At 36.5% G+C, this 25,812-nt stretch overlaps 1 protein-coding gene across 29 annotated transcripts in view; it reads left to right on the plus strand.

Moving 5' to 3' along the window:
• Positions 1-25,812, plus strand: part of LOC138349576 (electroneutral sodium bicarbonate exchanger 1-like) — a 287,070-nt gene that overhangs the window by 204,852 nt on the left and 56,406 nt on the right. For 28 of the 29 annotated variants that reach the window (XM_069333316.1, XM_069333339.1, XM_069333344.1 and 25 more), the window contains 10 exons: positions 486-651; positions 1,819-1,971; positions 4,040-4,189; positions 5,676-5,832; positions 8,556-8,674; positions 10,375-10,553; positions 10,731-10,941; positions 11,178-11,285; positions 13,785-13,958; positions 14,483-14,649. In XM_069333316.1, coding sequence (XP_069189417.1) covers positions 486-651; positions 1,819-1,971; positions 4,040-4,189; positions 5,676-5,832; positions 8,556-8,674; positions 10,375-10,553; positions 10,731-10,941; positions 11,178-11,285; positions 13,785-13,958; positions 14,483-14,649 — 1,584 coding nt within the window. Of the gene's footprint in view, positions 1-485; positions 652-1,818; positions 1,972-4,039; positions 4,190-5,675; positions 5,833-8,555; positions 8,675-10,374; positions 10,554-10,730; positions 10,942-11,177; positions 11,286-13,784; positions 13,959-14,482; positions 14,650-21,338; positions 21,366-25,812 lie in introns of all 29 variants that reach the window. The other variant, XM_069333338.1, reaches the window with a different exon arrangement.

Genomic DNA, 25,812 nt, shown 5'->3' on the forward strand with positions numbered 1-25,812 from the left:
TTTCAATTAGAGGGATCAGGCTTTGACCCATTACCGTCAAGAATTTTGAGGCTAAAAATGTCTAGCTATTGTGTTTAGAATGCAGCTTCTGAAGGTCATTATTATGAGAAACAAGTTAGTTATTGAATTTAAACCTGCTTTTATTGTTGCTTGTCCCCCAACATCAAAGTGTTTAATTCAAGTACTAGTACTAGATGATATTTGATGTGCCCTTTTCATATTTATATTGACTTTAGCATTTGAAGAGTCTGCATAATGTCATGATGTTTTAACAATAAGCACCATCCCTTTGCATCTTATTGACCACATTTCTGCCAAACAAGGGTGACTAAAGTAAGACAGGAGACAGAAGGAAAATGTTAGTCTTCAACCTTTACTTTCTGAAGTATATTTGGGAAGGACATTACTATGCATGTGATATATTGTATTTTCTTTACATTCCATAATGTTATATATCATATATATATTTAATTCACAAATTTTAGAACAATGTCGTGGAGTTACCTTTCGTTCCGCTTGTGGATTGGTGTCTGGTCTGGGATCATCTTAATGATCCTAGTGGCTGTTGATGCCTCTGCCATGGTGTGCTTCATTACCCGTTTCACTGAAGAAAACTTTGCTACCTTAATTGCATTCATCTTTATATACAAGGTAAGATCTTATTTATTGTAGTTGTGTTTTATATTTTTATTCTTAGGTTCCAGAAACTGAAACATTTTTATAACTTAACCCTCCACAATTATAAAATTTATGTGAAGAACTAATATACTAGGAGTAAATTATGTGAGTTTCGAATATAAGAGCTAATGAAAAGTTTGTATCATTATTTTATACATGAAAATTTTAAAAATGGTAATTTGGTCAGTAAACTATGGAATTACTGCATGTAAAGTGATCAGATTTGCAGTCCCCATGGTGTAGGGGTAAGACGCTCGCCTGGCGTTTCACGGGCACTTTGTCCTGGGTTCGTATCTTGGCCGGGGAGGATTTTCTGGGCACAAATCCTTAACTGTAGCCTCTGTTTATCCAACAGTAAAATGGGTACCTGGTTGTTAAACGATTTGGCGAGTCGTATTCCGGGGAACGTAGGATTAAGGACTCTCCCGAAATGCTATGCGTGCTAGTAGCTGTACAAGAATGTAACAACGCTTATATATATAAATAAAAAAAGATACCATTTGTAATGGTTGCATTGTTTCGATCTTAATGATTTCTGTTTGCACTGATCAACCATTTACTTATTTTGTTGTTTCTCTGATTTTTAAGCCTATATTTTTTTTAGAAAGATCATTGCCCACTTAACAGTACATAGTCATGTTGGTTTAGTTCATCTATTATACACTACATACTGTACTTATCCTGTGGGTGGTAGTGTTAAAGGTTACAGAGGCACATAATGGGCTTTAGGTTCTGAATCCAGAATTCATGGCAAAACATTCAATTTTTGTATTAGACCTACTCCAATCCACATACATATTTATAATGTTTTATTATCAATTTCATTCTTTTACTTGTACTGTATTACAATAGTTGATAATGTAATTAATTTGCATGACTATATTGCTTTTTAGATATAAATGAGCTGAGCTATATTTTAAATAGCATAATTAAAGTTTGCTCATGATGTTTTGATCATGTCCAAGTTTTTTTATAATTAGCATTTGTTAAGCTTAACTAGCCTTACAAGTCGGTATAATATTTCTCCTTTGGATTCCATTCACAACTGACAGGTATTATTAAAAATTTAAAAAATCACTAAATATTAACTTAAATTGGATGTACCTCTATATACAATATACTGTATTTGTTTCTACTTAGGCTGTTGAGAAAGTAATGAAGATTGGTGATAAGTATCCAATGGAAACATCGGTAGATACTTTAAAATACTGTGAATGCGTACCACTCAATGAAACGCAAGAAGTGATGAATTCTACCGATTGGATTAGCATCGGGGAGGAGGACTGCATGAAGGTAAGCTATGTACAGCGTGCCTCTCCTTCCTCACTACCTATTACAATACTAATATACACCTGGTCTTCATAATAGCTTTTATGTTAGGATTGGTTAGGTATGATCAAATTTCTATGGTAATTTTGAAACAAAGTAAACAAATATTAAATCGTGTAATGTACAGTACTGTATTGGAAAGCTGTATCATTTCCCAAGGAAAAATATTTGAAAAATCTATTTATATATATATATATATATAAATATATATATATATAAATATATATATATATATATATATATATATATATATATATATATATATATATATATATATATATATATATATATATATATATATATATATATATAAATTTATTTATTTATTTATTTTTTAGTACCTAAAAGGTGTACCACCTCTGGTGCAAGTGTAGGGACCCATGGCCTCGGAGAAGAAAATAATGAGTACTTACAGAAGACCTTGTGGATCCTCACTGAACACTGATATTTTCTTCTCCTACCACCCCTATTCTTTTAGTGTGTGTGTATATATATATATATCTAACTTTATTTTAAAATTTCATTACACAAAAAGGGTTACAACATTGGTTACATGCAAGGTACAAGACTACTTGTCACAAGTTGTATAGCTCCTGCAGCTCTTCAGATGGCGAGCAGGAACCATGGATGCAGTGAGGATTTCCTCTCTGGATTGCCACACTAAGGTGCTGAAAGAGAAAACTGGTGGCTCTAGGGTCTCTAGTTGTTTCAATTAGCTTGGACCCCAGCTCCTTCAAAAAACTTGCAACACTTTTACCCCAGGCACCAAGTGTCTCTGAGGCAATGGGGACAAAATTGTAGTGGTGATCAAGGTCTCCGTACTTACGTGACTGCTTCCCGGCGATTGGCAGCACCTCCTGCCTGTGCAGCACTGAAGTTAACATAGGTGTTGCCTAAGGTTGAAACGCAAGTGTAGTCCCACACCAACTGTCTACCATTCTTCCAGGTGTTCTCCGTGATCCTGTCTGGACGACCGACAGGCTCATCAGAGTTGCGAGGCATTAGGTAACGGGGCTCTCTCTTTGCTGGACAACCGGCCGTGGTAAGGCTTCTCTTGTTAATGTCGCTAACCTCGCCGTGTCTTGCATGCCATCCTCCTGTCCTTTGGCAGAGAAGGCCATGCCATCCGTACCTATCGGCCACTGCCTCGCCGCAAATACACCTGTATTCGGTGTGGATTGGGGCAGCAAGGTGGAGAGCCACAGCAGTTCAGAGGGCCTGCGGTGTGAGACGAGTGCCAGTTGCTGACATTGGGGCTGCTAATAGGAAGTCCTCTGCATGGGGAGCTGCTACAGCTTTTAAGTCAGGCAGTATCATGTGGTGTTGTCGCAGCTTCTAGTAATGTCGCAGCTTCTTGGTCGGCAATGGGGCAGTCCCAGCTGGATTGCTTATGGGCTTCAGAAAGCAGTGGTTGAGGTGCTGGTCCTGCGAGATAGACCCATTTGGTGGTGCAGTCTTTAAAGCTGGGATCATGTATCCCTGCTTGTTGAACTAGGTGCTCAGGAAGGATTTCCTTCACCAAGTTGTCAGACGCCACTGAAGAGGACAGAAACGCTGGTACCGCAATTTGTGTTCCTGTGCACACGCAGAGGCCCCTGAATCTGACAGGAAGGGAGGCCTGTTTCCACTGGAGTCGCTGAGAGAAAGGTTGAGAGCTTTTTCTAGCATTGATTTCAGCAAGCTGTCGTACTCTTCTAATTTAATATTGTTGAAAGATGCCGAACATCTAAGAAAGTAGGTCACCCTGGGGAGGGACAAGCATCTGGTGATGAGGTAAAGTGCATCATGAGCATCGATGTCTTCAATCCTCTCATTCATCGTCTTCAGGTCAGTGATGATCTTACCAAGGACCTCGTTGATGGCATTCCCTCCAAGAGGAGCACCTAGAAGTGTGCTGTCCTCAGGGTTGGTTATGTGAATATCAGGTAAAACCACCTTTATTTGCTCTATTATGTTCTGATTGGTAGAGGTTGGACATGAAGGACCCAGTAGCTAGAATGTGAAACTAATCTCCAGTAATCTTTCCTTACAGATGTATAATGGCACACTAATCGGAAATGGACCCGAGTGCGCACATTATTACCCTGACGTATTCCTGCTGAGTATTACCCTCTTCTTTGGTACCTTCCTCATCTCTGTATATCTCAAGGACTTCAAGTCTGCTGCTTTCTTCCCTGCCAAGGTGAGAATATACTTTTTTTTTTAAATGTTACAAAAATTGCCATGCATTGCCGTTTCATAGGTTTTCTGCTACAAAGCTCTAGGTTGTTATTAAGTAACATTTAGTACAACATATGTCACCATACTGCATGTTCATGACAGTTGGATATGATTAGTTTGAAGCTAGAGGGAGACAAGACTATTTAAAGTTTTTGTGGCTTAATATGTAAACTAATGCACTTGTTGGGGGTTTCCTGTTAATTTTCACAGAAAAGTTAATTTAGCAAAGGATGGAATGGTGTTTGGTGATGTTATTGGGCACAATAAAAATAAAAACTGGTTTCAGCTGGTTGTGGCATGAGAAAATTGGACAGCATGATGATATAGTATGCTAGAAATAAAGAAAGATGTAATAACTTGAAATAAAGAAAGATGTAATAACTTGAAATAAAAGAAAGATGTAGTAGAGAAATAAAAGATAGTGTTAGGTTGGGTACATTGATAGGATAACCACACAGATTGAGTAGGTAGAGGCTCAAGAGAGAAGAGGGAGGTAGAAAAGAAGGTTCAAGATAAAGATACATCACATGGGTGAAAGATGTCATATGAAGAAGCATAATGATAAGAGAAGCCTGCTTTTATCACCCTATTAGCTAGAACAAATTGTGTTTCAGGAGATAGAATACAAAAGTAGAGGATTGGTAGAATACAATACAATATTTATATGATTCATATTCCTTCTGGAAACTCCTAATTTTTAAGAGGCAAGTCAAATATAGATACCTTCCTGGATACTGTATTTCAAGCACCTTCATGTGTCCCAAAAACTCAATAAAGCATGTGTGACATCTGTAAAAAAAAAAAAATCATAATATTGGATTGGGTTGGGAAGCATATATGTGAAGCAATCACCACATGCTGGCTCCAGGAAACAAGAGTGCCTGTGGACTGTCCTCAACAATCATGTACAAATGAGAAAGAATGTGGAATGCCTTCCATCCTCACCAGTGGCTTTAAACCCTATGAATTGGCTTCTTTCCTCATGAGTACTTTTTTCCCGTTGAATATATCCCTCCCTCGTGAGTGCCTCATACACTTGAGTACCTCCCTTCATAAGTTCCTTCCTACCTCAAGAGTGTTTTCTTCCCTAATGATTGCCTCCTACCCTATGAATGCCCTTTCCACCCCATGTATGTTGTAAATGTATTAATGATGTCACTAGGCCTACATGTAATGCAAAGTTCTCCTCTCTCTTATGCTGGGTTTGGAGATCGCTATTTCACCCCAGTCAGATCAAAATGTTTTTGTCTACTTTTACCAAGAAATTTGTGGGCCTTTGATTAACATGATAATTTATAACTACAAAATAAAATTGTTAAGAAAATAACTAAATTGAACACAAATTCACTGATTGCCTCTAAATTGTTTTAAATTAATAATCTTTTATATATTTTTCAAATGTTGTTGAATGAAAACTTAATTTTAAAAATGTCCTTTTTAAATTGCAGGTCCGTCAGTTCATCAGTGATTTTGCTGTTATTATTGCTATTGTTTCAATGAGCTGTATTGATATGGCTATTGGCATTCATACACCAAAACTAGACGTTCCATCCGAATTCAAACCCACGTGGGAGGGCCGTGGCTGGATCATTCCTCCCTTTGATGGTGAGCATTTGATATTTATTTTAGGTTCTTCACTACTGCTTTTTAAATTGGATGAGCAGTACAGTAATCTAATTATAAAAGCATTACAGGAATTTCTTTGGATTCTTTGTTATATTTTTTTAACAGAAAGACTGTGAATTTAACATCAGTGTTGATTGTTTTGGTTTAAGCCTAACATAATACAATTCATCACTATGAATTGAGGAATTCATACAATCACTAGGTTAGAGAACATATTTAGATTTGTTGTTCAGTGTAATGTCTTTATGTATATACAGTAAGTATAATCAATTTGACAATTAATGTCAGCCTCAAAGCATTATCTCAGAATTTAACTTTCAGAATATCTTCAAAATTGTTATGGGTTTTACTTAGTGTTTGATAATTAATAATATTTACTTTCAGCATTCTGATCAGTGTTACAAATGTAAAAAATAGGGTAATATGCATAGCTAGAAAGGCCTACCTTTTGGTTATCTTTTAATAGTTCCAGGGATCACGATCATCATGGTCTGGTGAGAAGACTGCTGCTCTTATTGCCTCTGCTGCCGCTGCCTCCCCCTCTGCCTCCACCTCCTCCTCCTCCTCCTCCTCCTCCTCCTCCTCCTCCTCCTCCTCCTCCTCCTCCTCCTCCTCCTCCTCCTCTTTCTCCTATAATTCCTCGTTTTTTTCCTCTTAACCCTTGTCTTTCTCCTCCCACTCTTCGTCTTTCTCATCTTCTACTCCTCCTCCTCCTCTTCCTCCTCCTCCTCCTCCTCCTCCTCCTCCTCCTCCTCCTCCTCCTCCTTTTCCTCCTCCTCCTCCTCCTCCTCTTCCTCCTTCTCCTCCTCATATGAAGCCTGAGAGGCTTCATATGCTTCCCCAGTCTATGGATTTCAAGTTGAAGTCGCTAACTACCAAGAGTCGTGATCTATCTTTATCAGCTCTCACTATAATCTCTCTCCTTATTGTTATAAGACCCTCTCGTTTATTATCTAGCTCCTCCTTTGACCATGTGTTGCATGGCAATGGACTATATGCATTTATGATAATTAGTTTATCATCCTGATTGAAGATCTCTAGTACTGTACTATTATGTCAACTTCTCTTGGATTGGCAATCATTATTTCATTTACCTTTAGGTATTCTTTCACCGGCACAGCAACACTACCGCCTTTCCTAATTTTTCTGTCCCGTCTCCAAACTGAATAGCCCCTTGGGAATATGACCTCAATTAAAATATCATCTTCATGTTTCGTCACCGTGAGTGCAACAATGTCTGGCATCTGCAGCTGTATTACATCACTTAACCCCAGTATCTTTGATCTCACTCCATTTATGTTGGTGTATGCAATTTTCAGGAACATATTCCCCCTCTCATTATTCTTCACCCCCCTCTCTCTAGTGATTTTATTGGTTTCCCTTTTTGTATCATTTTACTGGCCTGCCTACTCCTATCACTTTGTAGAAAAAAAGAATTTATTTCTTCTTCATTCTTATGCTCTCATCATAAATGAGAGCATTTAGATGTTTTGCCTCTACGAGGTTCAGTTTCAGCTTCTTTCTGTCTTCTTTCGAAAAATCTCGTCTTAACGACCATACTTTCCCTTCCTCATCTAATTTTCTAGCATTCCTTAGTACTTCTTCCATCTGTTTGGCACCGTTTAGAGTGATCCTCAAAGGTCTATCTTTCCCATTTACGTACCTGCCGATTCTCCTGTAGTCGCTGACATTCTCTATGGTCGTAAGATCTTCCACTAGTCCAACAATTTTATCTACTATTTTCTCTTCGTCTACAGCTCTTTCTGACCTAGATATTATCTTTTCTTTGCAACCAAAAATTATCAGGGACTTCGATCGATTGTGTTTTGCACCAATTTAGGATTTGATACCAGTTCCTTTCTGACTTCCAGCCTAATATTTGTTTTATCCTGGTTGCTGAAGTATTTGTCTTTCTTTACTACTGCTTCTATTTTTTCCTTCTCCAAATATGGTGAGTTGCATATCCTTCTTGCACTGTTCTATTCCCTGTGTAACTTCCTCCATCTGTACTGACAAAAGCTGTTTTTCCTGTTGATTTTCCTTACCTAACCTATATTAGTCATTTAAGTTTAAATTTGCTTTAACTTCTTCCAAAGTTATTTTCATGAGTTTATTTTCCTCTTCCATGGCTTTGCAATTTGTTTCCAATTGATTCTTGTCCTTACATAAGTCTTTCACAAACCCCTCAAGACCTAATACTTTGCTACTCAAGTGGTCATTACTTTCTTTCAATTTGCTGATTATTTCTACATGATAGTTCACTGTCATATCTAATTTTGCCAACTTGTTGTGTTGACTGTTTATATCAATACTTTTTCATTGAATCCACCAAACTCTAGCTCTGTTTTGTTTTTCCTCTTGCCAGCGGCCATCTTGAATTTCAATGTCAATAGGCCGTTCTCCCTCTTCGCCCTTACATCATAACGGCCTATTGACATAGCTCGAGTGCAGGGGGGAGTTGTGTAAAACCATGGTTTGTGCCTCGGAGAGGCTGCGGGATCCAGTAAGTTCAGTAGAACTTCGGTTTCAACTCTTTTTAACCCTGTCGTAGCTCAGTCGATTAACGCAGTGTCTGGGATGCTCCCGGACGCAGGTTCGAATCCTCGTCACGGCCCTTATGGATTTGTTCATATAGAGACATTTACACAGAGACACTTATGTTACAGTGTTGAAAGGGAGTAATAATGAGTGTTTATTTCTAGGTAACCCTTGGTGGACATCCATAGTTGCTGTTGTTCCTGCACTGCTTGCCTGCATTCTCCTGTTCATGGACCAGCAGATCACAGCTGTCATTATTAACAGGAAGGAGCACAAATTGAAGGTAATTATATTGCTAGTCATCCAAGTGTATCAACAGTATCATCTTTAACATCATTATAAAATAATTTTGTTTTGTTTTATTGATTAAAATAAAATTTTTGGCACTTATTCAGTTGACATTTAATAATAAAAAATTATCATTTGTTAAATTACTGCTGAGTTTCAGATAGTATTAAGTGGTGGAAAATATCCTTTGCTGCTCATAACCATTCAATTGCGTAACACAACCAAGAATGTTCTTGCTAATTATCCATCAGCTGAGCGACACGATCAAGGATGTTTTTAAGTTCCACGTAAGATTTAGAACTCCCACAGATACACAGGGCTCACATCTGCTTCCGCAGGCCTACAGTAAGCAGATGCCATCTTGGAAAAAATTTGTGGGCACTGTTCCTAGCTGTGAGGGTTTCAGTACTAAGAGAATGGCTACGAGTAGCTCATACAGCAGCAGCTCACAACACAGCTATGCAGCTTGTGCCTTTATCATCACTTAATAATGGTGAAATAAATAAATAACTGCAATTATTTAATGATGGCAGTGTCATGGAAGCTCCTGACAGTGATAAAGACTGTACAAGGTTCAGATATCAGAGAACCCAATGCTGGGTATGATGTGCGCAGCAAGAGACACATCCCCAGCACACAGCAGCAGTTTGGTGCATGTACACATCATGAAACGGGACCTCATGTTCCTTTAGAAAATGAACTTGTGGAAAACGATTCATATTCACGATTTATTGACCAGGATTCTGATAATACAGTAATACACTGTTATTACTGCTATTATGATAATACAGCTATTATTATGATAATACTGCTATTATGATAATACAGTAATACACTGTTATTACTGCTATTCCACCAGGCTAGAGTCGGTGATGTGCATAGTACATCACTTTGTTTTCTCAGGTGCTGTAGGCAACTGACTAGTGTGTGGCACTATACAATATTATGAGATTACCATGCTCACCAGAATTGCTTAGTTGTTCAGAATGGTGCATAAAAATGTAGATATTTATATATAACATGTATACAGTGTAAATAATAGCAAAAGCAATGTTTTGTTTTCAAAGTTTATAATATTGTGCACATATTAGTGACAAGACTATATCTGTGTATGCCTATGTTCTAAACATTCTATAGTATAAATAACATTATTGACAGCCCAATGCATTATTGCATTCGAAAAAAAGCCATGGCAATTGCATACAAAATATGAAGAAACAGTATGTTTTATTGTTCTAAGAATATAATATGGTGCACATGAATATATTTGAGCATATCAATGCTCCAAACATTTTATTATATAAATTTAAAAAAAACCCACACTATTGAATAATATTACTGCGTAAAAGCCAGTGAAAAAAATAGTTGGTGACGTTGAAATAAATATGTAAAAATACCTTCATGACAACTCCCGCCCCACACCTAGTCTAGAGCAACCTCCACAGGACGATTGCTCCATGACCGCTCATGAATCATGACATCATTGCAAGATGTCCTCATTTCACCATGGCCAGAGTAAGTCACAAACATTTGTTATCATTTTCCCATGATCAGGCAATGCATTTTAACAGTATTAGAAGGAATTAAAAATGTATGATTTATTTTCCATGCACCATGGGTGTAACAGTATAAACGGATGTAACCCAAGGGTAAATTATAAAAATTTTGAGGGGAATTTTTTTTCTATATTCACAGAAAGGTGGTGGCTTCCATCTTGATTTGTTTGTTTTGGCTCTGCTCATTGTGCTGAACTCCTTGATGGGTCTACCATGGTTTGTAGCAGCCACTGTCCTTTCCATCAACCACGTCAACTCTCTCAAGTTAGAATCAGAGTGCGCTGCACCTGGTGAGAAGCCCCACTTCCTTGGTGTTAGGTAAGTTGTATATATGCTTACATTATATGCTTTATGCTGATCGAAAATATGTGTTAGAAAGTACCATTATGTAAGAATTACAACAATTGACTCCAGAGTCCTCTGATGGTAATGGTTGTAATTCTCAAAGTTCATGTAGTTACACAAAATTAATTATTACTTGACCTTTTTTTTCAGGGAAAACCGTTTGACTCACATTACCATCTTTATTTTAATTGGGTTGTCAGTAATAATGACACCAATTCTGCGCAAGATTCCCATGGCCGTACTGTTTGGTGTCTTCCTGTACATGGGTATTGCAGCACTGAAAGGTATTCAGTTCTTTGATCGTATCCTCATCATGTTTATGCCTGTGAAGTATCAGCCAGATTACACTTTCCTGAGACAGGTGTGTATCTTAAGTTATTGTTTTTAATTACATTAGATTAGTAGTAATGATAGTAATTTACTCCTGAACGTGTGACATTTTGGTTTTGAGTTGATATATATTTGTTTGTATTTCATGATTGTTTACAGGTTTATTAATATTAATTTTTAAACAAAATTATTAATACTGAAGAATAATTTTAAATTAAACTCAATTGCTGAATGGGTTCATATGTATCATCTTTGTATAATTTTCAGGTGCCATTGAAAAAGGTGCATTTATTCACTGCAATCCAGCTGACTTGCTTAGCAGTGCTGTGGGCCATCAAGTCCTTCAAACAGACCTCAATCCTCTTCCCACTCATGGTTAGTATGGAGGCATTTTGCTGCTCCAGCTTAAACCTTTATAAAGACTATTGTATCTGCTTTTCCATACTCTTATTTCTTTTACATACATTCTACTTTCCCCAATCCAACTCGTTCGGCTCTGATCATGATAAGAAATGTAGTAATGACCAGACAGTTGGTCAATCCTGACCTCAAAAAATATTATATTTATGTCAAAAATGAATAACAGTTAGCTACTTTAGATAATGCTACAGACTTCCCCGCCCTATTGCGGCCAAAATATGCCACTTACTATTTTTTTATTATTTTTCCTGTGATCAGAGAACACAAATTAACAGGTTTATAAGAGAAAAAAAATTTGATTTTTTTTTTCTGCGCCTGTGGGTGACAAAGGCCAAATAACCCTTAGTAGTTTGGGGGTTAATATCCAGAATCACTTATAGATCTTATTATTTGTTCAGGTTCTTTAATATCATTTCACATAATTTATAGATATATAGGGGTATGAATTCTAATATACCCCGTATATTATTTATAGATAATATACGGGGTATATTAGAATTCAAATTAATTCGAATTAGAATTCTACATCAACCAAGTATCAACCAGAATTACAGTACAGGGGTACCTCGGTTTAAGAATTTAATCCTTTCCTGGAGACGGATTATAACCCGAAAATTCGTAAACCGAAGCGAATTTCTCCATAAGAAATAATGGGAAATGAATTAATCCATTCTTGACTCCCCAAAAACTTCACTTCAAAGTAAATTTTATACCTAAGTCACCCAACTCTTCACTACAAAAATATGTTCAAGTTATTACTTACCCTTGCTGATGACTCCTGTTGGCATATGGAAGATGGTGAGGAGGGGGGAGGAGAGGTGTTACTGTTTGGAATGGGAGTCCCCTTCCATTATAACATCAGACAGTGAAGATTTCTCTGTGGTGCACTTTCTGGCACGTTTTGTCTGCATACCACTAGGTCCTGGTTGTGGCTCTCTGCTTGATTTTCTCACTTTTCTCATAAGGAAACGTTCCATTGCAGATTGTTTTTCCCTTCTGTGCAACACTTGTCTGTAGTGAGGCATCACATTGTCATTAAAAAGATCAATGCAATGGCCTACTACAGCTTTATCTGGGTGATTCTTTTCAGCAAAACATTGCAGTCCTTCCCATACTGCACACATTTTCTTAAATAATGAGGAAGGGACATTCTCTACTGCTTTCTCTTCCTCCGCTGAAGATTTATTGTACTGCCTAGCTAGTTCAACAGAACGAGTACCATTTTTCATTCTTATGAATGATCTCTTTGTTTTTCCTCTATGTTCATTCTCACATGTGATTTCTTGCCTTGAACCTTACCACTGGCTTTCTTGGGACCTATGGCGAGATATATAATAACAACTTTTATGCTCAAATGGCCAAAAATCCGACAAAAATCTGTAAATTCTTGTGAAGAATTCAGGCGGGATAGTGACTGGGCGCAAGGCACTGGTAAACTTGAGGCGTGATCACCGTGCCACCACGCGCTAGGTCAGCCATACGCATATCAACAAACTCGTATCCCGATTCAAATTTTCTGAACAAATCGGGCTCGTAACCTGAAAAGTTCATAAACAGGGACGTTCATAACCCGAGGTACCACCGTACCTTTATCCATTGTCGATAACTTCAACTTCAATTATCTCTGAGACTAGAGTTTCAACTTTGAGTGGCTTCTAAAATTCCAGTTTTTGACCGATTCTCACCAATTTGATATATTGTGTTCTCAGCTGTCTGTTCTACAATCCCTTTAGAATGAATTTTTCATAAATCCTATACGTTTGGAGTTATAATTTTCTTTGGTCTGAATTTGCCGCATATTTCAAATGCCGTATTGACGATTTGGTTTTACAGTAAACTATACTGAAAACCTATATTCCAATTTGATGAAAATGAAGATCATATGCCATTCTGAGAGAATAATAACACCAAATGAACAATTGGTGATAGTTTATATTTTTTATCATGATTTGAAAATCTGAAGTTTTCAATATTCAATTTTAAATTATTTTTTATTCTCTTGTTTTTCAAGTTACGTTGTGATCATTTAGACAAAGTTGGAGCATTTTGCTACTTCATTATGCACTAAGCACAAAAAATTGGAAAGTGTTTGTGCAAGTTTTAAAAACATGAATTATGTCAAATCGTATACGTATGTTTTGTGCGGTTTAAGGGTTAAGAAACTGATAATTTTGACATTGCTAATATCTATCTCCAGTTAAGGTACATCAGCAAAAACTGTTTTCTGGAGGTCAGGGCACCTGGAAAACAAATCCTTATTGATCAGTTTGTGGTGAGAACTCCAATTACAGGATCTACCAGTCAGGACTCTCAGATAGAACCCAGCAATGTCTCAGCTTCTGACACTATATGCAAATCACAGTACTGTACTAGTATTATGATTTGCTTGCTGTAAGGCTCAATAAAATTTAAGATTTTCTATTATAATCTTACTTTTCAATTTGATACTTTCAGTTAGTCGTGATGATTGGTATTCGAAAGAGCTTGGATTGGATCTTTACTCAACGAGAACTCAAGATCTTGGATGATACCTTACCAGAGTTTAGCCGTAAGAAGAGGATGGAGATAGAAGTTGAAGCCGACGACGATGATGATGATGTAGAAACCAGAATGCCAAAGGAAACTACTGTAAGATAAAGAATATATAATATCTATTCATGATGTGAGAAATTTATATACTTATTGAATGATTTATTAATTGATTAATTAATTGATTGTATAGGTATAAAGGTCAGAGCCAATAACCAACCAGTTTTACTAACTATGGAAACTGCTTGGTACCCCCTAATTCATTTTGTACATCTTCCTTCATCTGTATGACAGAATGGCCTAGCTCCCTAGTGTCATGTAGATGAGTGTGGCAGGAGTCCCTTTGGCAATCAATGGCAGTTGGTTATCTAGTGCTGATCCTTATACATGCTCCTGAAGCAGTAGTAGTGTGTGGGACTTCACACCTCAATTCAAATTTATATATTAACTTTGGCAACATTGTGATTATCCTTTTTATTATATCTTAAGGTTACTGTATTATGTTTATAAAGACCAGACAGTTAACTTTTAGATTACAAACTTCATTTTAGTATCAGATGAAATGAATCATTAATATTTTAAAACTTCATAGGGTTACATTACTTTGAACTTTATTTCCTTAGATACACACTAGTGAAGGAATGATGACCATCCCATTAGCTAATGGAAATGTGATGAAAGTTCCAATGAATCCAATCAACATCTCAGAGGAGGTGAACAAGAGTGGAGTGTGGATGGACATAAACAAAGACCAGGAGAAGAAGGCCCCAACATCCCCAACTAAGAACAAGTAAGAGAAGCTTCTATTCCACAGGTCTTCCTGCTTTCAGTTCGGAGCTAACAGGTTTATTTTGGGTTCGAGTTATTTGAAGTGTGGTATTATCCAGACATCTGAAATACCATTTGCTTAAACGTTTAATAATTCTGGTGTTCAAAATTCATTAAATATAATCTCGGTTGGATTACATTTCAATGCTTGACTTGACATTTGCTGTGATAAATTTAAAGTTTCCTAGTGCGAAACCTCATATTATTTATTAATTCTTTATTAATGGTATTACATTTGTCATTTTGTGAATTGGAATGCTAATTTGGGTTTTTATATAGTTATGGAAGATCCTGTATATTTTATTTTTTTTCTTAATGCATTTTCATAGACTGATTTTCGTTTATTAGTTTTGCTTCATATTTCTTGTAATGGCAAATTAATTCAATAGTTATCAGTAAAGTTACTGGATAATTCTAATGCAGATTTGTTACTTATACAACTACAGAAAATATATATATATATATATATATATATATATATATATATATATATATATATATATATATATATATATATATATATATATATAATATATATATATATATAAAATAAAAATATAAAGTGTGAATCTTCATGAAAACCAAATTATTTTAATATTAATAAGAATTAATATTAATAAGAAATACAGCATTGTTATTTTTACATATTGAACATGAAGTGACTCCTATGTAGTTATACAAAAATGATACAGGGGTTTTGGTGATATATATATATATGAAGACAAAGAGGAAGCTCCTTTTTGTTGACCAAACCACACTAGAAAGTGTAGAGACGACGATGTTTCGGTCCGTCCTGGACCATTATCAAGTCGATTGTGATAATGGTATATAATGGTGATAATGATGATAGTCACAATTGACTTGATTGTGACCATTATTGTGATCTCTTCACTTTCTAGTGTGTGGTTTGGTCAACATTTTTCAGCCACGTTATTGTCACTCCTCAACTGCAAGCTCCTTTTTGTTGGTATGGAAGGTGGAAATACAGCAGAGTACTTTCTCGGCTCCCTGCTACTATATGAAATATATAAAATCAATAATACAGTGATCACGATTATCCAGATCAACAGGGCTGGATGTCTCGATAACAATAATTCAAATAATTGAGTACAAGATCACAAAATGTGCTTTTTACTATTTGTGTTATTTTGGTTTTTATTTTAAGATACATGTGCTAAAATAAAAATACCTGTAATGGTGTTTTAATAGATAAACTCCAATGTATATGTAGGAAACTAGCAACATTTGTGTTGTTTTATATAAATAAGTGTCCTCCAATGCCAAATTATGCCAGAAAGTCACGGATAATGAGGATTAACTCCCATAATTGGCCAAGTTGCAGCTAATGGAGTTAGAGAACCTGAAATTTTTTGTCCAAATATAGTCTAGGATTTAGGACCAGCACCTTCGTCACCCCTAGAAAATATAACTGCATGAGATATAAGGAAAATAAATCGGGAACAAAGAATCTTGAAGTAGTAAAATATTTCAAGAACACTTTAATGGGATAATGAAGAGAGAAATACAGTATGTGATATCAGGCAATGAATAATATTTGTTATTGCAATTCAAGATGCTTCTGTGTGAAATTCAAATTTAAAGGTGTAAATGTGGAGGTTGAGGTTACATATGCACTGTGTGATAACATAAGGTAGAATGAAAATGAGGTCTTTAAGGGGCAGCTTAGAGAATGATATCAGCACTAAACTTAGGAGTTACATAATATATATAATAGGCAATATAAATTGTAAGGTAGGAATAGGCCCTGAGAATTACATAATAGGTGGAAAGGGTGTTCCAGTAATAATGATATTGGCTGCTGAGTTAAGTAATTTTTTAAGTGAAAGAGAATGATCTATTACCAATACAGCACATATTTTAAGCAAAGATAAGCCTAAACATATACTGCATCCTCAAAAAACCAAACCTTCTTATAACAAATACAAACAACATACATATTTTCCTATCAGATGGCTGCACAACACCCTATAATTTTTGTTATATAAAAGTTTTACTGAACTTATACCGTAGCCTAAAGAATACAATAATACTACAGGGGTATTAATATTTGCGACTTATACCCTCAGTGGCTTCTGAGAGGTTATGTACAGGTACCTCTAGATTAGTTCCATCATACCAGGTGTCTATGAACATGTTATGGCTGACTGGGAGCAGGGACCAGAACCCTGCCACCTCGCCAGAGGTGGAAGTTATGCGAGTAATACAACTTTACATGTTTGACGGAAAATCTTTAGGAATAGCTGAATCTAGGCCACAAAAACTAACTGATAAAGAAATGTTGATACTTTTCTTGAAACTCAATCACAAATACAGAAAATATCACCTTGCCACTTCCCTCTCCTACCACTAGATGGCAGCACTAATCAAACACCACAATCACTCTTGCTCTGGTACTCCTACTGAAACACTGCTCCACCTAAGACCTCTTTATTGTGTTTTAATGTGTGTGTGTAGTTAAGTGACTGGCCTTTTTGCTTCTTCTATGGTCTTATGTTGGGTGTCATGCTTATAACAGTCTTAGCAAGCATATGTGTCAGTTACCATGTGTGCCTCATGGTTTTTAACCTGTTTCAGCTGTGAATTCAGGATTATCTTTGTATGCTGCTAGCAAATATCACCTACTACCATATGATTATGCTTAGGATGGACTCCTTTCAGGTCCTTCCCTATCTCAGGTGGTGCCTTGGGACTTGGTTGCTCGGTGAGACCTGTAAATGGGAGTAACATAGTTACTCCCGTTATAAAGTAGTTTTTAGTATGATATTTGGTTCAGCTCAATCTAGTACAATAGTGTGGTTATGGCTGAAGTTTGAAATAAAGACTTGAGGTAGAATCTTTTCCTGGGTAGGTAGGTAAGGTGTGGTGTGGTCCACCTGAAGATGTGTGTGTAACATGCTTAGGAGCTTGTAGTGATACATTATGTGATAATTGGATTCATAAGATGGTCTCTGTTGTGGTGTGCATCCTCACTGTAAAAAGGCAATAAATTGACTATAAACATTAGGTTATATAATTTAGGCATCATCAGTATTTTTGCAGGACACATGTTATGTATATTTGTTGGTAATGGGTTAGCCAAGACACACCTTGTACAGTTCTGCAGGTATAATACTTGATGACATTGATATGCCTACTTGGTCTGTTTGGCATGCCATCTCAGTCCTCCTTTGGTTAACACCTTCCTACAAGGCATTTGCTGGCACAGTGATGTCACATGTAACAATTTTGGAGTTCTCAGATACATTGGAAGAACTAGGGAAGGTATTTTGTTTTGTTTGAGTTTTGAGAGTTCCTCTATTTTATAATCCAGGCCTGGGACCAGACTTGTTTGCTGATAACTTTCTCCATCTGCAGGCTTACATATCTACTACATCCTGGTTGATCCAACATTTTTTTGCAAACATTTGTTCAATTGCCTTTTGAACACCTCCATTTGCATTCCAGGAATATTTTAAGAATTACTGGAAGGAGGTTGAAAAGCTGTGGGCCTCTTGACGTTCAAACAGTGTTCTCAGATTGTCTCTGGCACCTCTGCTCTTCACTGGATCTTTTCTAGGCTTCTTACTTTGGCACTTGGATTGATGGCTAGCCAATTATTAGCAAAACCCTTCACTGCCCTTGTCAATGACCCAAATAATGATATTTCTTGAGGTTTCAAATATTGTGTGGAATTTGTTGTTAAACCATACCTTATTTCCACTCGTCGTTTTCCTTTGCCAAATGGTAATTGACATATTAGGGAAATATTGTCATAATACTGTATATATATTACTAATTTAGTGAAGTTTCCAACTAGCTATTGATTAAATGTTTTGAGGAGATACTTAAACAGCACATTGATGCTGTGATGCATAATCACAGCACGGTGATTATGCATCTGGTGTTGACCATCTCCAGGCGGCTGCAGTTCAGATGTGTTGACCTGCTCATCACACTTTTGTCCAACTTGCTATTCTGAGGAAGTAAAACCACAGGTGGGGTAATCTTTCCATCTGCAGTCACCATAGCTGGAAAAACACAGCATTAATGTGTATAGCTTAGGGGGTATTCTACATATTGCTACACACTATTTAGGCTACATATAGTATAAAAAAGAAATGTATTTATAGGCCTAACCATCCATACATTATTTGAAAACATATGCAAAAGTGGCAACTCTTACCTACTCATAGACCTACATCGCATATGTGGGGTATACAAATGGTAGGTATTGTGAAATTATGGCTATTGCTGTTTTTTTCATAAATACGTGTAAAAATATTATGATTAATTCCCCAAAAAACACAGAAGCTAAGAGACCTGTGGCAGATCAGTGATCGTTGGGTAGGCAGTGCTTAGTGTCCAGACGTGGCCAGTGGCATGTTGAGTGGCATACATCTCTTTGGAACCAGTGAGCTTTAAGGCCTGACATTTACTTTATATGTAAGGTAGCAAGCATTTCACTATGATTTGCTGTGTGTCTTGTAGATGATTTAGCGAATGTTTACTTTGCCATCCAAATACAAGCAATAGGGCATTTCCGGCACTATCAAGTGTTTTAAGACTTCGTTCTGTAATAGAAAATTACTCCAGTGATTCCATTACATCAAATATCATCATAAATATAAGTAATAATCATCCTAACCAAGAAATTTTATTTTTTAACACTTTCACGTTCTGATAACGCTGAAATGTGTCGTCTGCACTTCGTCAGTAAATATTCCCATAAAGCTAAAATGTATCATTCAATTGCTATTCTTAAAAATTTGTATATTCATTACCATTGTGCATAATCTATTAGAGATACTTTTATTTTTGCATCTTTTCTATAGAAAATTCATATTGTGAACATTTTGACACCAAATTTATAGTTATAACCCAACAAATACACTAACTACACTAATGTTACTGCTCTCTTCATATACAGTACAGTATAGTATTAATCATTATACCATTCAAGATGGTGACCATGTCTTGAACAAGAGAGAGATCAAATTTACACACAAAATAAAAAATATAAAGTATATTTATCACCAAGTTTATAATTCGTTCAAAATGCATAATTATATATACAGTACAGCACTTTTATGCAATGTGCAAAAAATATACTGTAAATACTGTAACATTGATTATTTATGTTGAAAATCATACAAATATAATTATTGTAAAGTGAGGTGTGAGTGTGAAGGTGCACGAGAGGTATTCTAGTGGGTCAGGGGGTTTACATTTGGTTCTGTTGCTTATAGATGGCATCACCTACCACTTTTGGTCCAGATACCAATTTTGAAAGGTTGAGGACCTGGAGAAAAGTTGAATACCACATGCAGTGAAGGACAATTTTTTATACATATACAGTATTTGGCAATAGTCAAATCTTGGCAAGAATAATAATAAATGTAATTATGCACAAAAAAGTTACCAAGCATCTGTTTACATTGTAAGTAAACTGTCCAAGGCATACTCAGTGCATATTAATGTGTTCGGAATGCAGAAAGTGGCACATATAAATTTATGCAGAGTACAGGTAATACTAATACAGGTAATACTAATTGATTGACGGTTGAGAGGCGGGACCAAAGAGCCAGAGCTCAACCCCCGCAAGCACAATTAGGTGAGTACTATGTGGAAATACATGTATTATTCAGTTAGACCCAATGTGATATGAGAGAACCTTCCCTGAGTCTCCAAGTAGTATTAAACTTGGAGTATTGCTATAAACCTATTGGGAAGAATCATATACAATTAAGATTAAAAATATTTATTTTTCTTGCGTACTGGTAATTTATGCATTGACTGACCTGCTTTCACAATTTTCTAAATCAAGTGCTGTTTTGAGAACTTATATTCGACAAAATTATTAAATATTCTAATTGCAGTACTGTATGTTAATACTGTATTTAATTTCATAAAAAAATTGACTTCAGAAATAGTTACAGCTGCTGGACAACCAATGAGCAAATTTTAATAGTTTCAATTGCTGGTTTACCATGTAATATAAATTTATTGTTTAAATTACTGTATTTTACTACATAGAAGAGGATCACGTAGAATGAAACATTCAAATTGTACTTGTTGAAGCAGAGTTGAGAGATATCCTGTAATATACACATGTAAAGTACTGGAAGATCAGGTTCCATGCCTATGCAGTAATAAATCAAATGAAAAGTCGTGGCACCATATGGTCAGTTAGGGAACATGGTGAAACCATCAGACGTGTACAACTCTTCAACTTCTTGTTATCAAATATTAGAAATATTGCTGAATATACAGTAGAAGCTTTCAAGCGAGAGTGTGATATGTTTGTGCTGATGTTATCTGATTTTCTAACTATCATGGCTGTGTGTGCCCTGTAGGCAACGAAGACAGACAACCTCATAGAGCAGGCAGTAACCAAGAAAGAATTGCCCCAGGCCAGGCTGTAATTGGAAAAGAATTATTGAAATTGCTTATAGGTAAATTTACAGGTAATCTACCTTATTAACTCAGGCTATCTCATCACCAAAAATCCTGTATCACTGCAATAATTTATTTAATATTATCTCTTAATTTTTAAGATCACTTAAAAGATTATCAGTTACTTGTAACTGTACTGCTTAAAGCATTTATATACATATAAGTACAGTATATATTTCTTTCACTTGGGCCCCCTAGGAACCTCGAACTTCCGATCCCAAAAGCGTATGCACTCTTTAATTTCAGTTTATTACAGTTGCCCATTCATGCTGCTTCCTGTGACATTTTTATATACTTTTGCATGGATTATTTTGCATTATTATACATTGAATAGTTGAGATAGTATTCCCAGTAAATATCGCTAATGCTAAATACTGTATAGTAACTACTTTATACTTAAGTTTTTGTATATCCTATAGTAGACTGCTTGCTTGACCAAGATAGGACACCATGACCATAGTTCTCTTCCAATAACTACACCTAAGTAATTACTTACATATATACGTACATTATGCGCACAAAATATTCATCAGTAAATCTGATATTGGAAGGACAATACAAATAATATTTGGAATTTCAAAAACAAGTTGAGTATGGGAAGCTCTTTGTTCCCTCTGACCCAGCAATAGCGCGCTCTTTGAGAGAGTTATCTTTTAGAAAGAATGTTCTCTTTCAGTGATAGATATTCTAGTATTCTAAAATAGAATACTATATCTCTTTCGGAGATATAGTATTCTATTTTAGAGGGATTGTTTTCTGTTTCAAAAAGACTATATTCTCTTTCAGAAAGATTGTATTCTCTTTCAGAGAGATAGTGTTATTTTTAAAGGAAGATGGTGCTCTCTTTCATAAAGATAGTATTAAATTAATAAAGGTAATTATTAAGATATTATTCCGCAAGATAGTTAGAACTAGAACTTATATAAATCATTACAATAAAGGCTGGATTACATGGTAATTGTGTTCTAAGTCTGATAAATAGTATTCTCCCATTGAGATCTAGAATTCTTTTTTAAAGACATAGTGTTTTCCTTCTAATGGATCATGTTCTGCTTTTGAGAGATAGTGTCCTCTTGCAAATAGTGTTCTCCTTCAGAGGAATAGTTGGGTTCAGAGTATGGGTGTTCAAGATTTTTTCCAGGAGGAGCAAAGTGCATTGACATTACACACAAAAATATAAAAATGGCTAAGAGCAGGATTTTTATTAAGTTAGAACCAAGCTATAAACCTACAAAAATGCAGATTCATATATTTAGAACAAAATTGGTATAATATTACTAATACTGTAAATGGTAATATGAATGTAGCCTTAAATTTGAGCATTTGTCATTATTTTAGAACATCACCCTCTCCCTACCCCCCTTATTCTGGAAACTAAAGCTCTTAGCTTGGAGTGTATAGTTGACTTCATTCATGAGTCCCTGTCAGGGATCCCAGGCAGGATAGAAATGGAAATCACGTTTCTTTTCACCTATCAGCAAATAGGTGTCTAGGAGATAAGCAACTGTTAAGGAGTTGCATCCTGAGGGTGCAACCTGAGGTCCCCCAAGATCTTCTACTTGAGGGACCTTGATAGAAGCCCAAAGTATATATACACAGGCTTCCTGTCCCCAACAAAATGAAAACTAATTCAATTATCATGGTTGATGTCCAGAAATAAAAGCAGTTTCTTAGTCAGGTAACTTAATCGATATTTTTGAAAAGTTTAAATTTATTTCATTAATTCGAGAAATAAAAAGAACTACAGTATTTACAAAGAAACTGAAGGTGTCTATGATCATTGTTAAATTAGTTTGATTTCTTCCATAAAAACAGCTTTGTTTGAATTAATTTTCTCCCTTTTCTCACTCAACATACACAACTTGGGTAACCGATCATCTGTCATAGTTGATCTGAACCATGCTTTAAATTTGCACACTGTCATAGGCAATGTTAATAAGATGATAATTGCCTGGTGAATGGATGGAAATAATTACGTTTTTGAAAGTAAATCAAGGAATTCTATGTTGTTGTCTTTCATTACTGTTGAAGACCACTTATCAAACACTATTTGCTTTAGTTTAAACAAATTCTAACTTGTATAGATCATTAATGATAGTTATTTGGTCTCTGAAACTTTTATAGTTAAGATTTGCAATCATAGCTGGATGAATTGAAAAAGGTTAAATTAGACACTATTAGCTTCAGTGAAGTAAATTTTTATGGGACTGATTTTAGAATTCGGATATGGCTGAAATATAGGTTGCTGAAATTAGTCTTTGACATTTGATGTGCATAAATATTTGTAATAAAATTATTGTTATTAGTCACTTCTCAGCTTGAAAGTTGGTTAATATTTTTGGGTTACTAACGTAAAATGTACAGTAACTAGGAAAATGTCACTCCTCTCAAGCATACAATGCTGGCCGTGTTCTGATGTTATAGGTTATCTTGAGGTTATCTTGAGATGATTTCGGGGCTTTAGTGTCCCCGCGGCTCGGTCCTCGACCAGGCCTTCACCCCCAGGAAGCAGCCCGTGACAGCTGACTAACACCCAGGTACCTATTTTACTGCTAGGTAGCAGGGGCATAGGGTGAAAGAAACTGCCCGTTGTTTCTCGCCGGCGCCTGGGATCGAACCCGGGACCACAGGATCACAAGTCCAGCGTGCTGTTCGCTCGGCAGACCAGCTCCCTTACCTGTTAAATGAGATTCATGGATAACTTATCTCAAAATACTTGTACACCAATGTTGCCACTTTCAAAATGTAAAATTTTGTTTCCATTACACCAAAAAGCCACTGTGCAGTGCAATGTATAAAATAGCTAGTCACCATTTTCTAAAATTTTAAGTAAAAAATTAATAAAAATTCTGCAATAAAACTAACCATTTTTATACATAAATTATAAGAAAATTGAACAACCTTTGACCGTTACTTTGGGTGCCCATGTTTCAGAAGGATGATGATATCCTTCAGAGGGAAACTTTTTCAGAATGATAGTGTTCTTCAGAGGAATTGTATTGTCTAGCAAATAGATTGTGTTCTTCTATGGGATAGTCTTTTCAAAGGATAGTGTTTTTAGAATGATAGTACAGTATTCACTCTCAGAGGAACAGTGATTTCCTTCAGTGGTATATTGTTTTCCTTCAGTGGAATAGTGTTCTGTATCAGAGGAATAGTATTCTTCAGTGGAATAGTGTTCTGTATCAGAGAAATAGTATTCTTCAGTGGAATAGTGCTTTTCTTCAGAGAGATATAGTGTTTCTCATCAGAGGGATAGTACTTTCCTTCAGAGGGATAGTGCTTACCTTCAGAGGGATAGTGCTTACCTTCAGAGGGATAGTGCTTACCTTCAGAGGGATAGTGCTTACCTTCAGAGGGATAGTACTTTCCTTCAGAGGGATAGGACTTTTCTTCAGAGGGATAGGACTTTTCTTCAGAGGGATAGGACTTTTCTTCAGAGGGATAGGACTTTTCTACAGAGGGATAGTACTTTTCTACAGAGGGATAGGACTTTCCTTCAGAGTGATAGTGCTTTTAAAGGAATGTCATTCTAATATGGTTGCATATTTTTGAAGTACAGTACTAAAAAAGATTGATAATTAAAGTTTCTTCAATAAATATTACTATATTTATTGCTTCAATAAATATTACTATATGGAAAATATATAAGTACAGTATATTTATGGTTTTTGTGACCATGATTTTAAGTGAGAGTATAATATTTATTTAATATAATGTATGATTTTTCTTGGGGGGAGGGGGGGAGCCCCGGAGGCTTTCTGGAGCTATTCAGGCTGATATGGATATATTAGACTTTGGCATCAGTCAATGTGAATGGAGTTCTAGGCCTACCAGGGACCATGAGCCAGGACCTGGCTCCTTCAGAGAGGCACAAGGAACAATGGCCTATCGAAACCCCCGTGTGGTTGGAAGCATTCAATGTCTGCCATTGACCGGGTCAGGCATCCAGAAAGGTAAGCGCCCCAAAACAAACCCCCTATTCTGGTTAAAAAGTTGCTACTGAAAGCCGAACTATTGAACAGAACTCCCCAAACAAAAACGAGCAAACGAGCATGACATCACTACGTCACCACGATGCTTGTTTGCGCAGTTCCCCCCCCCCCCCACCCCCACCCCGGGATGGGGAAGGGGAAGCCCCAGACCCCTTACACCTGCTATCCACACCCCAGTTCTTAGGCTGAGTGATTGGCAATGATCGTGTCACTCTGGCTCCTGATTTCCTTTCCTCCAGCTCTGTTGCGTGTGGTGTGGTGCTGTTTCTCTGGTGGTGTGAGAGCCAGGAGTAATTTCATAAGTACTCAAGCTGCATGCACCTAGGGTTACCTTCCCTAGGTAGGTGGCTTCGTTGATTGTGTCCCACTTGCGTGTTTCATCTCGGCAGGAGAATCAAGTTTTCTAGTAGTCCTTCCATTATTTCTTATCTCTTCGTAGGTGTACTTCTGTCTCTGTTCCAGTTGTTTTGTCCTTCCTTTTGTGGTTGTTCCAGGAAAGTCATTTTATGCCGAATACTGTCGCCTCGCATCGTGTGGGGCTGGCGGAGCCGCTGCAGCTTGAGTTTGGCATTGATGTTACTTCCATGCCGTTCCACAAGCTGTCTCATGCGTTGTTTCACCTCTGGTCTGCTCATGTGCTGCCTGAGTCGTTGCACCCTGGTCGTTGGACCGGGTGT

Source organism: Procambarus clarkii, chromosome 29 (assembly GCF_040958095.1).
Source record: "Procambarus clarkii isolate CNS0578487 chromosome 29, FALCON_Pclarkii_2.0, whole genome shotgun sequence".
Classification (NCBI taxonomy): Eukaryota; Metazoa; Arthropoda; class Malacostraca; order Decapoda; family Cambaridae; genus Procambarus; species Procambarus clarkii.